Here is a 14,969-nt window from a genome sequence, read left to right as displayed (position 1 = left end):
AGGAAGCGTATAACTACAGAGCGCTCTAAATCCTGTAATAGGTTTATCAGGAGCGATATTTTCGTTTTACTGAGTTCTTCAACACTTATCAGTGTGTAGTTTAGAAATACTGCAGGGCTACACTCAGTGCAAGATGTTTGCCGGCTTGCCTGAGCTCGGGATTTCTAATGGCGAAGATCTGAAGGAAACTTTGACGAACTGCACAGAGCCTCTGAAAGCTATTGACCAGTTTCAGGTAACCGTTATTAGCGTGCTAGTTTATTTTTGGGAAAGCTATTTCCTCGCTCTTGCAATAAATAATTCAATTTCCACACAAAAGGTTTGTGTTTTGAAGCGTGTAGTTTATATTCTTAGTCATGATACCTTGCTTGCTTCCTTTCTTAATAAAACCAATACACGTTAAAGGTGCAGGAGACGATTTTTAACATTTATTTGTATAAATAACCTTTTGTATAAGTGTCTGAAGTCACTCACTCGTTCCCTACTCCCTATTCTAAAAACGAATTCTTTTTTATTTTGTGGTGTTAAATGCTGGAATGGATTGCCAATCGAAGTAAGACAAATAGATTCAAAGTTTACTTTCAAAAAATGTGTAAAGGAACACCTAATGGCTAAAATAATGAATGAAGAAAATAACGATTTTAGTTATTATTAGTTATGTATGTATTAGGTGCCAAAATTGTACAGTAATTTTTATTTTTTACAATGGTTAAATACTTATTTTACGAGTATCTACTATGTTAATTTTAATTGTTTTTTTAAATACAATTTTTGTTTCTAGTGATAAATTAGTTTAATCATAGTATGTTTATAATTTAAATATTTACGTAGTCAAATTTATTATTTTTACGTGCCAAGTTTGCCACAACCATCTTGTCATCTTGAGGACCACAATGGAAATAAGTGTATTTTAATGCTTTTTGTGTCATCCTCGGCGATATGTACATGTATGTTTTTATCATATATATTTATATTGCCAAATCAAATCAAATATCTAGGGGATTACTGTATAGAGGACTATGTAATGAGCTTGTTGGTAAAACACTATGCCTTCGCCCGCCATACATCATCTCTTCAAGAATGGTGCCAAAATAGCTTTTTAGAAATGAATGTAAGTAAGACTAAAGAACTTGTCATTCAAAATAATAAGGACCTGTTATCTCCAATAATCATCAAGGGACAGACAGTGGAAGCTGTGAATGATTTTAAATATCTTGGCACTTTTATAGACAGTAAACTCATTTTTAAAGAAAACACAGATTTTATTTTTAAAAAGTGCTCACAACGTCTTTACCTACTCCATAGACTCAAAAACTTTGGTGTGAACAAGGACATCCTACAAACAGTGTATAAAAACCTTGTTGAAAGCATCCTGTCATTTAATATGATCATGTGGTATGGTAACTTGAACATGCAGAGAAAAAATAAGCTACAGAGAATAGTGAATATGGCTACAAAGATAATGGGAAAGCCACAAAAGCACTTAAGTATAATGTATGATGAACACGGGCGCAGATAGAGGGGGGGACGGGTGGGATTCGTCCCACCCAGATTTAAATTCACCTCGTTCGGTCCCCCCCACTTATGGTGCACTTGCATGTGACGTCACAGCCGATCCAGATTGTGACAGACGCCATCTTGTCGGTCAAACGCCATATTTCCGCCTTCTACTTCTGCTTTTACTTCTACCTTTTTCTTCTGGAAAACCCTACTATATACAATTCTACTACAACGGCTGCGGCTACAAGCTCTGCCTACCTGTGCACGTTTTTTTGTGTGTATTTTTGCGTGTTGTTCGTCTGTACCGGACTTCAATATCCACTACAACCGTATGGACTTACTGGACATTGGTTTCCAGCAGAAAATGACGGTTTGTAGCGATTTCCATCGCATGCACAACATTCCGGACGAGATAGCGAGACCAGCGGGGTCTCCGTGGATTGTTATCGGAAGCAAAGCGAAGGAGGCGGCGCCGGGAGTGGAAGCAAAAGTGAGGCTGCAGAGCCGGCCTGTTGACTAAGCTCAGAAAACAGCCACTCAAATCTCCACTGCTAAGCCTCTATCTCTCCAACGCCAGATCCATGGTAAACAAGACAGACAATTTGGAATTACAGCTGGAATTACCTCATTCTATTCTATAATCGGCTGGTCAGTGCTATACTCAATACTTAAGTGACTTACCCATCCAATGAGGATTGTTATTTTCTTGTTTACAAGATGCCACATCTGAGTCGCTGACAAATCCTGAATTTCTGTAAAGATAACTGTCCAGAGATTTATAAGCACGCAGTGCTTCACCACTGAACAGCGAGGGAAAGTTGATGAGGTAATTATACACGTCCGGGTATTCCGCTGGCAGTTCAAAATCCACTGACACGGTTGTGAAAACTCCGTCCGGTAAGCCATAAGGGTCACTAATCTGTAGATCGTTTATTTTAGACATATATCTAGTTGTCTGTTCATTAGAAAAATGAGCCGTGTAGTCCGTCGGTTGAAATTGATCCATTCTGTACACGAGTGCAGCAGTATTCAGCTGTGTTTTTTACCGACAAGATGGCGGCTGTGTACTTTCCGGTCACGTGACTGCAAGAGCTCTATAGGGAGGAAAAAACGTCTATGCTGTCTTTCTTTGCATAAGGCAAACCTCACGGAAAAATCAAAAGACTAATTACCATTCGGTTTATTGATGTGCACAGCAGTACATACATAGTTGCAACAACTCACATAAAACAAAGACTGATATTCGGTTGGTTGAGCTGCGTAGACTGCACAGGTTGTGAGCTCGAGCTTGGTTGCTATGGTTACCCACAACAAGTTTGACAGGCATATCGGGGACGGCTCCTAGTTCAGGACCCCAACACAGGATGATGAAGGGTGCCAAACCGAAAAGGCAGAAAACGATTGCATCATTTTTTCAAAAAACAACGACTGTAAGTAAACTGTGCCTTACTTTATCATATCACCTTGCAATTTTTTGATAGTCTGTTCAAAGTAATGTCATAGTGAAAGTAAAATCGTACGGAGTAGAGATGCCTTTCTGGTAGCCTCCTTCTTTCGGTGGTAGCCTGTAGATACAGTGCTCAGAAGGCAGTTTTAATGTTTAATCTGGCGTTCCCTGCCATAATTTCAGCGAGCATATTGTTTCATAAGGAAACTGCGAAGAGTTGTTGACTGACTGCCGCTCACGCAACACACAGGCATAGTTAGAAAGTCAGGATGCACTGGTTTACACTTTACACACACACACACACACGTAGCCCAGCCTCTCGCTATGTTTAACAGTTGGAACTTAGCGGTTTTAAAACTAGTTTTCTTAAAGAATCAGTGTGCTGAAAGTCAGTTAATGTTTAAATAAAACAGTTTTTGCATACGGCATATGGCATGCTTGGGGAGTGATTGGAATCAGTATCAGAATCAATAAGCTTTATTTCTTTCAATGATGGGTAATTAAGTTTGACAGTCCAAGTCTCAATACATAGGATACACAGACCTAGATGCTATAGATAAATACAAAGGGTAAACAAAACAGTCAGCAGTCATCCAGAACACACACACTGCACACACATTCAACCCACATGACATCCTGTCGTGTCAGTGGTAAATAGCACATGAGAGCAACAGACATCACAGGTGTGCTCTATTCCTACTCTTTATTTATTAGTAGGCCTAAGCTAACGGTTGCAGGGATGAAGGAGTGATGGTTTTTTTGTCTTAGCTGAGTAATGTCGCCGCCCTGAGGGCATCAGAGTATATTCCTCGCACAACACATGTTGGGGGTGGGGTTGGGGTTGGTTTGCTGGCAGCTTTGTCCCCCCCAGTTCAAAAAACGTATCTGCGCCCCTGATGATGAACAGATTTTAAACAAAACCAGGAAAATCATAAATGACCCTTCCCACCCGCTCCACTGTGAATTCGAGCTTCTACCCTCTGGGAGGCGTTTTAGAGTGCCCAACGCTAATAAGAACATCTTTAAAAACTCCTTCGTCCCAAAAGGAATAAGGGCGATTAAAAAATAATACAGGGATTCTTACTTAAAGGTCCCATGGCATGAAATTTTCACTTTCTGAGGTTTTTTAACGTTAAAATGAGTTCCTCTGACCTTCTTAAGTCACCCCAGTGGCTAGAAATTTCATAATGTGTAAACCAAACTATGCCCAACATTTGAGAATGGCGCGTCAAAACGGCGCGTTGATAAGCTCTTCCCTTTACTACGTCAGCAAGGGAGATGATCCCCACGCCCCCCCTCTGGATTCCCACCCACTGTATGGATTGCCCGCCCAGTTGTAGTGAGGAGACCATAGAGGACACAACAACATGGCATCACCTAAGCGAGCGAAACATGGAAATTGCGCTGTACATGGATGTGACAACACAAAAAGAGTCTGTTTTTACTGCCGACGGGAGAGCCCCTGAAGACGCAGTGGCTTAATTTTATTTACTTCAATAATACGCCGTCGAGTCTACCTAAGACGGTGTATGTTTGTCGGAAGCATTTTCCTGAGGAATGTTTCCACAACTTGGGACAGTACAGGGCAGGTTTTGCACATCAACTGTCACTGAAGCCTGGGTCCGTACCAAGCATCCCTGCCACATCAGCAACAAACACCGAACAAGTAAGTGTATAACTGTTAAGTCGTTTTGCCGTGTTTTAAAATCGGTGCGTTTGCAATGGCTACATTAGCTGTGCAGCTAACCGCTTCCTGCAGTTAGCCAGGTACTCTACGCTACCTCTGTTATAATAGCCAATCAAAACAGTTTTTACAAAGACACCCACATTCTTTTTTTTAAGTCACTCGTTCATTTTATTTGTTTGTTTGTTCAGTAAAAACCTAAACATTTGTTGAATTTATTTTATTTCCTCGCGTCGCACCTTAATGACGTCAGCGCGCAGTACTTTTCCCTGATTCTGAGCCGAGGTGTCGTGAGTGGCAGAGCAGCTCCATCGCTGCGATCCATTGAAAGTCAGCCCTAGATCCAATCTTTTGTCGGGAGCCGAGGTCGCGCGGGCGGGCGGCCCTCCAGCCGCACCGGCCGCCCGTGGAGGCCGCGGTTCTCCCAGGGGCGAGTTGGGGGGAGGAAACGGCAAAGTCCCCACTCCTCCATGGTAAAACTGCTCAGTTTTACCATGGGCCTCAGGCTGCAAAAAACCGACAAAGTCCCAGTTTTACCATGGGCTCGAGTTGTACCATTTTTTTAGACAGGGCGGACGGACCAGGGCATTCGCCCGCCTGGCCCTGCCCGACGAGGAGCGCTCTCAGCCGGCTTGGGAGGCAGACGGCAGCCCCTCCCCCCATGGCACGCCCCCACCCTCTACCCTTCCCCGCCTCCATGCTTCTCATTAGCAAAACGACGCACTGGGAAAAGCGCTGAAATGGGGCTTTCTTCCAGGAGGCTATATCTACGTTCCGAGGGTTCATTTCGAGAAAGGCTGCGGATATAACATCCGTAAACCTCCACGAGCCCGTTTAAAGCATCAACAAACCACCATGCCATGGGTCCTTTAATTCACCCCAGTCCTTTTTATCGGTCTGATTACTTATTTATTATTATATATGATATTTATTACTTTTCAGCTATTTTATTCTTTTAAACACTCTTTTGATTGCTAATGTATTTTTATAGTAACTTAGTTTTCTCTTCTGTTTTTACAAAATGTAGTGCTTGAATGCTTGATTTGTGTATTGTGATTTTAATGTTTAATTGTTTAAATGTTTGTGGTGAAACTGAAGACAAATTTCCACATTGTGGACAATAAAGTATTCGTATTTACGTCATTACTGTCGCACAATTAAAACGTGCCAGCTCGTGGGTTTTCAAAATAATAAATACATGCGTGTATTTTTGTGATGAATCCATGTTATACTGAGCGCATTTCCAACATTAATCAATAGAGTACGTGCATCTTTCAGTTCTTTTAAATCAAGGCTGAATTCTTTCTTTCTTCTTTGCCACTGTCAGTCAAACACCCAGTTGTTCCCATTGACAAAGTAGGCTGCCAGCACTGGGGCATCAGGAAAGGCAAGTGCATCACTTATTGCCAAGTTGAACTGCAAAACCGTGCCAGCGTTCCATTTGGACATCCGGAAGATGAAGACCCAGACGCTGAAGACATGAAGAAGGAGTCCTATTGTGTAGACCAGGCAGAGGAAGACTGTTAAGCCTCACTCACAACCCGCCGTATGTGCTGCTACGGGCGGTCTACGGTAAAAAATTGGGCAAAACCGTGCTTGAGACTTGCGCGACATTTGCGTGTGTTCAGCGCCGTAGAAGGTCGCAGACTGCCCGTGGAGACTTTTGGTCCTGCACATGCAAATTCTACGGGTCTTGCGACAAATCAAGAACGCATACGGTATGTACAGGACCCGTACTCCTTTTGTACACCTGAACCAAGTTAGCAGCGCGGCTAGTAGGGGCTTTTTGCGATGACAGTAAGACGCATGAGTGACGCACGGTCATTGTACGAGTGACGTGCCTCAGAAGTATTACACAAATATTCCAAACTTGCTATTTGTGCAGCCCGCAAGACAGAAGTGCATCTCACTTTCTACCCCTATGTGTGGCGTGCACGCGGCGCAGGCGACCCGAACGCGGCATGAGGGGCAAGACTCTGGGTATATATATTGGTAAGGAACCGATCATGTAGCGTGTAGCATTGTAGAAGGGAAGAAGACCACCTCATTTGCTGTTTGTATTTGAGTACATGTTTAATTTACCATGCAAACGTCAAATAATGAAACATGAGTATAAGGGAATAACGCATTTTATTACACTGTAAAAAATCCCAACTACAGTAAATAGCCCAACAGTTTGAGCACTGAAACACACTTTGACTCCGAGCTACTGTCCTGCTCCTGCTGAGTGGTGGGACGGGATGTCGGGATGTCCTTGTCCTCATCACTGAGCATGGCACAATGGCCTGACAGCGATGATGGGATTGCAGTGTCTTCACTTCTGGGCGTTGTTAGCTGAAACATACATGAAAATCAGCATATATAATATTAATTACATCAGCTTATAGATACCGAAATGAATGTTTAAAGCATGTGTATTTACCTGTGAAAATCCCTCTGGCGGGGTGCTGTGCCTTCTGCCGGCTTGAAGGCATACTTCTCCCTGTCCGTGCAGGGCTCGCCGGTGCTGCTACCATCATCAAATTCTTCCTCCTCCTCCCCCTCTACTGTTTCAGGCTGGGTTACTTCACTTTTGCTCGCTTCTTCTTGGGTCCCATTTTCTAAACTTTAAACTGAAAATTTTAAAAATGTTCCCATAAGATATCCAGTATTCTTCAGTCGAAAGACAGACGCAGAATGCTGCAGGCACACTGGTTTTATACCCACTCCTGGCTTGCATCACACGCAAGTTATGAGTGATTGTAACGTGCTAATCACATGCGTCACACATGCTTCACAAGTGAGCAATTCCAGCGTTATGGACGTGACACTTGAACTCAAAATGGCAACAAATGACCCAGTGCATGTTTTATCGTCTCCCAGTATTTAAACAGGTGTTGCATATTTTAAGGCTGTACCATACTGGAGAAGTGATAGAACAAGAACAATTCCCATAGTACATCTCGGGCATGCCAGAAAACGCCAATAAAAGATGCGTTATGGATGTGACAGAAAAAGTATCACTTTTCTTGGGTGACTGTACATTTTTATCAAACTCTGTGAAATTGTAAACCTAATGTCGAAATGGAGATATCCATTTGATAGAGGGGTCCAAGGTGAATATTAAAAAATCTTTGTTTAAAATATTTTGTATTTCATGCAGAGTTTCGGAAGGAAAAGTCAGCGTTATGGATGTGACGAAATTCCGTTATGGATGTGACGCGTCTGAAATAGACATGGCATATGTTTAGAAAATCAGCAATTTAACCACCATAACCCTTTGAAAAACTCTGTAAATATCAGCTAAAACTATCAAAGTTCTTAAATAATATTTAGGATGGCTATTGTTTTGCTGTTTTGTGGATTTTAGCATACATTTCTGTGGCTTGTGGCAATAATATAGAATTGTACATGATCAAAGTTGATTTTAGCTTGGGGTTTTACATTATAAGAAAGAAAGACTGACAGTGACATATTAGGTTGGTTACAAATTGGTTCAACTTATTCACATCTGTAAAATACAGGCCTAGGTGATATCTCTGGAAGTGGTTTTGATGTATTACATGTTGCTTTATTTTTGCATGGTGAGGTTGACATTTACATGGAATTGCCCAAGTGCGGCCCGAACTCATAGCTCAGGAAACTGGTAAAATGCAAGTTTCACACACTCCACACTCACTGAACACACACTGATCACATGCGTCAGACATACGCTTTCCACGGGCTAAGGCAGCTGGGCCATAGAAGGTTCACGCTGCATGCTGCACGCTACACGCGTGTAAAGAAAAGTGGACAAACGTAGCATGACTTGCTCTGGGCCATAGAACGGCGTTCACGTTGCACGCTGCACACTTCACGCGTGAAGCGAGAAATGAACATGCACACTTTTTTTTTCTAGGCGTGAAGATGGAAATTCCAGTCAATGCATGCACGACCCCAAGGTCACCGCCGCGCCAGCCAATCAGAACGGGTCTAGGGAGATAAAATGGACGACTACCGAGAAAAGTTGAAGTTTAATGGCCCAGGGTCCGGTTCTTCATGTGAACGTGTAGCGTGCAGCTATGGCCCAGCTGCCTAACGGCGCGATTTTTCCCACGCCTCGAGGCAGTCAGGTGTGCAGGGCTCAGTGCGCACATTTCACTCGCATTTGCGAGCGAATTTTTCGGCATGCGAACGATGAAAAAAAAAAAACGCACATTCGTGCCCGGGCTTCTTGCGGCCGACAGTTTAGGAAAGCACTGAACACAGATGCGACGAGTTTAACATTCTAAAATGTATCAAACGTTAAACTGCAAAGTATGTAAATCCAGCGCTGGATAGCCTACCTAATATAGTGTAACGAGTAACGGCCTGTATTGTTTTAAGTGTGTGTGTGTGTTCTGCCTGCACCTTGCTCCCTGTCTGTAGTTGCGTGCATTGCCTCTGTCTTGCACTGCGGTGGTTCCCATGGTAGCCGGGGGGGGGAGTGAAAAAGTTACTTTTTTTTTTTCCGTTCTGCCATGCTAGTGTGTTTTACCAGGACATGAGATTTCAGCATTTTTATTCTTCTCGGTCTGTAGCTTGAATAAGTTTAGGCTACTGAATAACACTTTCAGTTAAAGTTGAGTCTGGTGCTTTTGTGCTGACGCTACAATAGCCTACTATCACAATAAATATCCCCCGTAACATTTCCCATTTTCTACTCCTCTTTCTGTGGCTACGTTTACATTAGACCGTATCTGTCTCGTTTTCTTCGCGGATGCACTGTCCGTTTACATTAAACCACCTGGAAAAGCCGGGAAACGGGAATCCGCCAGCGTCCACATATTCAATCTAGATCGTGTCTGGTCCGGTGCTGCGTAAACATTGAGAATACGCTGTGCTGAGCTCTAGCTGGTGTCCTCATTGGACAACGTCACTGTGACATCCACCTTCCTGATTCGCTGGCGTTGGTCATGTGACGCGACTGCTGAAAAACGGCACGGACTTCCGGCTTGCCATCCTTCCACTTGCAAGTAGTAAGTGATATGCGCTGGGATCACACACACAGCGGCTCAGTCCCGAATCACAGCTTGTGCACTTCACTCGCGCGCTCTGTGAGCTGCACAGGGCCGGAGTGCGCACCCTCCAGAGGGCACTCGCTGTTCAGGGCGGAGTGATTTGGAGCGCAGGATGCCTGCGGAGCCGAGCGTATCCGTGTATTGGCGTTGCTGTGTGCACGGCTAACGGTTTTAGTGTAAACGCGAATCGTTTTAAGAACGTTAATCTGATGATCCGCTGATTCGACGTAATGTAAACGTAGCCTGTGATTGCCCCTCTTTCCCACGGTTGTATGTTGTGGGTGTGGCATTAGGTGGGAAAAGTGCTTTTTAGGGATTCATCAGATCATTCAACTGAAAGATAACTGAGAGCTGGTTCGGACCGAGCTGAGAAATATATTCACTATGCAGAGAATAACGGCGTTTTTTAAAAGCAATGATGGTGGAAACAAGAATAAAAGAACGGACGAGGAAGAAAGTGTAGTGAAGAAAGCTAGAACGACGGGAGAAGGTGCGGGAAAATTATATAAATTCAACCCTCAGTGGTTAAAAGATTTCGAGTGGCTGGAATATGATGCTACTACTAATATGATGAATGAACAAACAGTAGCTAAACAGAGAGCAGAGTTCAGCAGAGCTTGAGCTCTGCTCTCTGTTTAGCTACTGTTTGTTCATTCATTCAGTTGTTCGTTATTCATTTGTTCGTTCATTCATTCATTCTCAATTGAATTTTGCGTTTTATGTGTTGGTGTGTCTAAGGTTTGCGCTGCAATAAACCTTTAAAATGAAAACCTACTTGCGCTTGTGCCCCCATTTTTTTTTTTTTTCCCTGTGCTCCTAAAATTTTTAACTTGGGAGCACGTGTGCTCCTGAAAAAAAAAGTTAGTGTAGAGCCCTGGAGGTGTGCAACCTGTACTTTGCCTGTACTCGTCCCCTAAAACTCTCCCCCGGGTTCACCGCGACCCTACCAAACCGTGCGACCCGTGAGTGTCCAAAACACTTACGGCGGGTTGAGAGAGAGACTTTAGGCTGAAGTGCTGGACGACTTCTCGAGCGCCGATCTCAGGAGTGTTGTTCATGTTCAAGCGACGAGAAAAAATTAAATCTCTTCATTCATATGGTTATACAGCAACTGTTAAACGATGTGGAAGAAAAAGGAAGTAGAACAGGGCAGTTCTTCTGTTTTTTGTTGTGTTGTTTTTTTCCTGAGAAAGAGAGAAAATCAGTACTGCAACAGTTCACATTAAAAACATGATGTTCTCATGAACACTGCTAAAACCTTTACATCAGCAGGATCCTTGAAGCAGAGTCAGGGTGGGCTGACTTAATTAAAAAAAAAAATTGTTGCAGAAGTGAAAATCACATCCCATCATGATAAGTTATATTTAACTTTCTTAGATGCACCCATACACCTGCTGTTTTATACGGTTATCTTATCATCCCATCACTTGACAGCAGCACAGTGAATGAAATCATGCAGACACAAATCAAAAGCTTCAGTGAATGTTCACTTCAACACCAGAATGGGGAAATATTATGATCTCTGTGACTTTCACTGTGGCATGGGTGTTGGTTTGAGCCAGATGGACTGGTTTGAGTTTTTCAGAAACTGCTGACCTCCTGGAGTTTTCACACACAACAGTCTCTAGAGCAGACCTGGGCATTTTGCGGGCCGCATCCGGCCCTTTGGTTCATTCTGACCGGCCCGCGTAAGGTTAAAGGACATGGCACATGGATTTTTTTTCTGGGTATAATTATGTATAAAGGACATAAGAAATGCCATCTAAATCACTGCAGGGCGTCAAAAATGTGAAAATCATCACATTATTCAACTTTTTTATACATCAGCGTAAAACAATGATTCGTTAATTAGCTAAGCGGTCATGTGACCCGTGACGTCACAAAAACTTTCCAAGGAGCCAGCGCTTGGGTATCTAATGTAAACAGGTTACCGAAATGGACACCATCGACAGTGACATTCCCGATGTTTCACAGAGATGTGAAGTTAGACCCTATCAATTCGAACCGATAGCTGGAAATTCACGTGAACATACACTGGGAGTCAATGAAAAAGTCCAGGTCAATAATTCAACGTATTATGCAATACGGAGTTGGGGAAATGTTTGTTTTGAGATGTTTCTATTGAAAAGCGTGCACAGAAGTCATTAATGAGTTCTCCTCAATCCAAACATTTTTCAATAGTCTTCAGGGAGTGGTCTTTAGGAATCCGCTCAAAGTGCTGTTTTGGAGAAAAACAAAAATTTGTACACTGTTGAAAGGATGGGTTGGGTAGCATTTATTAAGGCCATGAAAAAGCCGACTTTTGTATTCCTTATGTCCAAGATGCCACGGTTAGATCCAGATGACAGATGGCGGGCCCTCGGCATGGTGCAAGCCAGCCTAAGTTTTTCAGAAGTTGGGCGTCGATTGAATGTCCAAACCCTGCCATGGCCTGCGTATTCACCTGATCTCAATCCCATTGAGCATTTATGGGATCACCTTGGTGTTCAGATCCAGAACCGTGTTCCTCGTCCCATGAACAGAGGTCAACTGATCCAGGCTCTTCAAGAGGAGTGGCAGGCCATTCCACAAGACAGGATTCGCCGTTTGATACGCAGTATGCGTCGCAGACTGACGGCTTGTATTGCTGTTGGTGGGGACAATACTCGGTACTGAAGCTGCAACTTTCCAATTACAGGGTATCCATTTTGTTCGGACTGTACATTATCAAAGCTCACAACAATTGTGATTTTTTTTTTTTTTTGTTTATTCATCTCGAGTTAAATGTCAGTATATTGATCTGTAAGCTTCTAGTACATGATTTCATAGCAGTGATGGGAATAACGGCGTTAGAAATAAACGGCGTTACTAACGGCGTTACTTTTTTTAGTAACGAGTAATCTAACTAATTACTTTTTACATCATTATAACGCCCTTCCCGTTACTTACAATAAAATGCCCTGCGTTACTTTATTAAAGCTGTTCTCATCTGGCACGCTGCTCGCTCAGCCTTTCTTTACTCTGCTTTAGTGGGGGGCGGGGAGATGCGAGACAACGGCATAGTCAGCCAATCAGAGTAGATTTGGACAACATACGTAGGTAGGCCACGCCTACTGCACTACTGCGCACTCTTTCAATCAGAAGACACAGCGATGGCGAGCGGTCAGCCCAGCACTGCGCTTTCACACTGGAAATACAGCCAGGACTTTTCATTACTTGAAATAAAAGGCAAAAATGTCTACGTGCAATGCACATTATGTCGAGGAACAAAGCGTTTGTCCTCGTCAGTGGCCAGTAATTAGTATCAATTTTAATAACTACAAAAATATATTACATTTGATAGATGTCTTATCTCACATTGTCCCACAAAAATATTAATATAGTGTAGATAACATTACTAACTGGTTCTGTTAAGTGTCCATTTCAGTCATTAAACACATTTAACATTCACTTTTATTATGATTACACTAATTGAATTTGTTTTTTGTTTTTTTGTTTTTTTTTGGGGGGGGAACAAAATGTAACGGAATAATTACTTTCCCTGGTAATTAGTTACTTTTATGACAAAGTAACTCCGTTACTAACTCCGTTACTTTTTGGGAAAAGTAACTAGTAACTATAATTACTTTTTGAAAGTAACGTGCCCAACACTCTTTCATAGCTTATGAATAAAATTATTTTCATAAATGTCACCTGGACATTTTCATTGACTGTCAGTGTAGATCTTGTCTTTACTCTGACGGGTCAGATGATTGAGAGTGAGAGTTCATTCAATCCCTATGAAACTGAAAGCGGTCGGCTCGATAACACATCCTGGTAAGTTTAAACAATTCTGCTCAAAGGCTAATGATCTGTTGAAAGAAGTATTATTTTTGTATCATACATTGAAAGTTCATCATGGATCTAGCTAAAGTCCGTTGCAAGCTAGTTTTTTTTTTTTTTTGCTGATATTTTTCCAGATTGATTGAGATACAATGCTTCCAGAGTCCGAGATGAAAACATTCAAAATGGCGAAACGAGTCAGAATTATGATAATCAATAATTGATACACCCAAAATTATAATACTAATCCTTACTGCATGAGGCCCATGGTAAAACCACACTTCCAGGAGGGGCTGCCGTCTGCCTCCCAAGCCGGCCGAGAGCGCTCCTCGTCGGGCACGGCCAGGCGGGCGAATGCCCTGGTCCGTCCGCCCTGTCTAAAAAATAATGGTACAACTCCGAGTGAAGGTATCAATGCGCTGTCGAAGCGCGCAGAAGGTGTTAGTATGCCTGTCATTATAGTGCGGACTTTCCATAGCATAGAAAATCGCCACATTTCAATTTGTGTAACTGAACTTTGTTTCATGTCACTGGTCATATAAACCTATGTAAACAGGAAAAACGCGGAAGAGTTTGGTCTCATCTAACTACAGCCCCAAAAAATACCATTGGCCATGCTGAGCCTAGCTACATTGCTAACAGGAGTGACAGCGCGTCTGACTGACTGGGAGGTCGCAATACACCATGATGTTCAATGTACGTTAAACACTCTAAAAACGAAACAATTTTCTTGTCATCCAAGACACAAAAACTATTTTGTCGCATTCGTCATCATCACGATTCACACTTCTCCATATTCATCTACCCGCTTGTGCTGTACCCGAAAGTTTTTGTGACATATGATCACGTGATGGCGGCTCCTCTGGTTGTAAAATATGCATATCGGAGCTCGAGCAGAAATGCCATATAATCATCACGAATATAACGATTTTGCTGAATTTAATAGATAATTTTGTATTTGGGGTGGCACGGTGGTGTAGTGGTTAGCGCTGTCGCCTCACAGTAAGAAGGTCCTGGGTTCGAGCCCCGGGGCCGGCGAGGGCCTTTCTGTGTGGAGTTTGCATGTTCTCCCCGTGTCCGCGTGGGTTTCCTCCGGGTGCTCCGGTTTCCCCCACAGTCCAAAGACATGCAGGTTAGGTTAACTGGTGACTCTAAATTGACTGTAGGTGTGAATGTGAGTGTGAATGGTTGTCTGTGTCTATGTGTCAGCCCTGTGATGACCTGGCGACTTGTCCAGGGTGTACCCCGCCTTTCGCCCGTAGTCAGCTGGGATAGGCTCCAGCTTGCCTGCGACCCTGTAGAAGGATAAAGCGGCTAGAGATAATGAGATGAGATGAGATTTTGTATTTGTTGATGCAATTATTTCATATTTTTAATGGAAAGAAACTGATATAGCGTGCATTTATGTTTCATGTCCCATGTCCTTTAATTAGAAATTACAAAATAAATGTATTTTGTAATTTTACCTCATGCATGGACTGGATGTGCATTGCTTTTATTTTGAAGTTGTGTTCAACAA

The 14,969-nt window shown here is 42.8% G+C and overlaps 1 protein-coding gene across 2 annotated transcripts in view; it reads left to right on the top strand.

Annotated features, from left to right (window-relative positions):
• Positions 1-14,969, top strand: part of nelfb (negative elongation factor complex member B) — a 52,733-nt gene continuing 37,764 nt past the window's right edge. For both annotated transcript variants that reach the window (XM_060907401.1, XM_060907400.1), the window contains exon 1: positions 1-235. In XM_060907401.1, the coding sequence (XP_060763384.1) occupies positions 134-235 (102 nt within the window). In that variant the 5' untranslated portion in view covers positions 1-133. The remainder of the gene's footprint in view (positions 236-14,969) is intronic.

This window comes from Neoarius graeffei, chromosome 24 (assembly GCF_027579695.1).
Source record: "Neoarius graeffei isolate fNeoGra1 chromosome 24, fNeoGra1.pri, whole genome shotgun sequence".
Lineage (NCBI taxonomy): Eukaryota > Metazoa > Chordata > Actinopteri > Siluriformes > Ariidae > Neoarius > Neoarius graeffei.
This window is presented reverse-complemented; position numbering and strand designations above follow the sequence as displayed.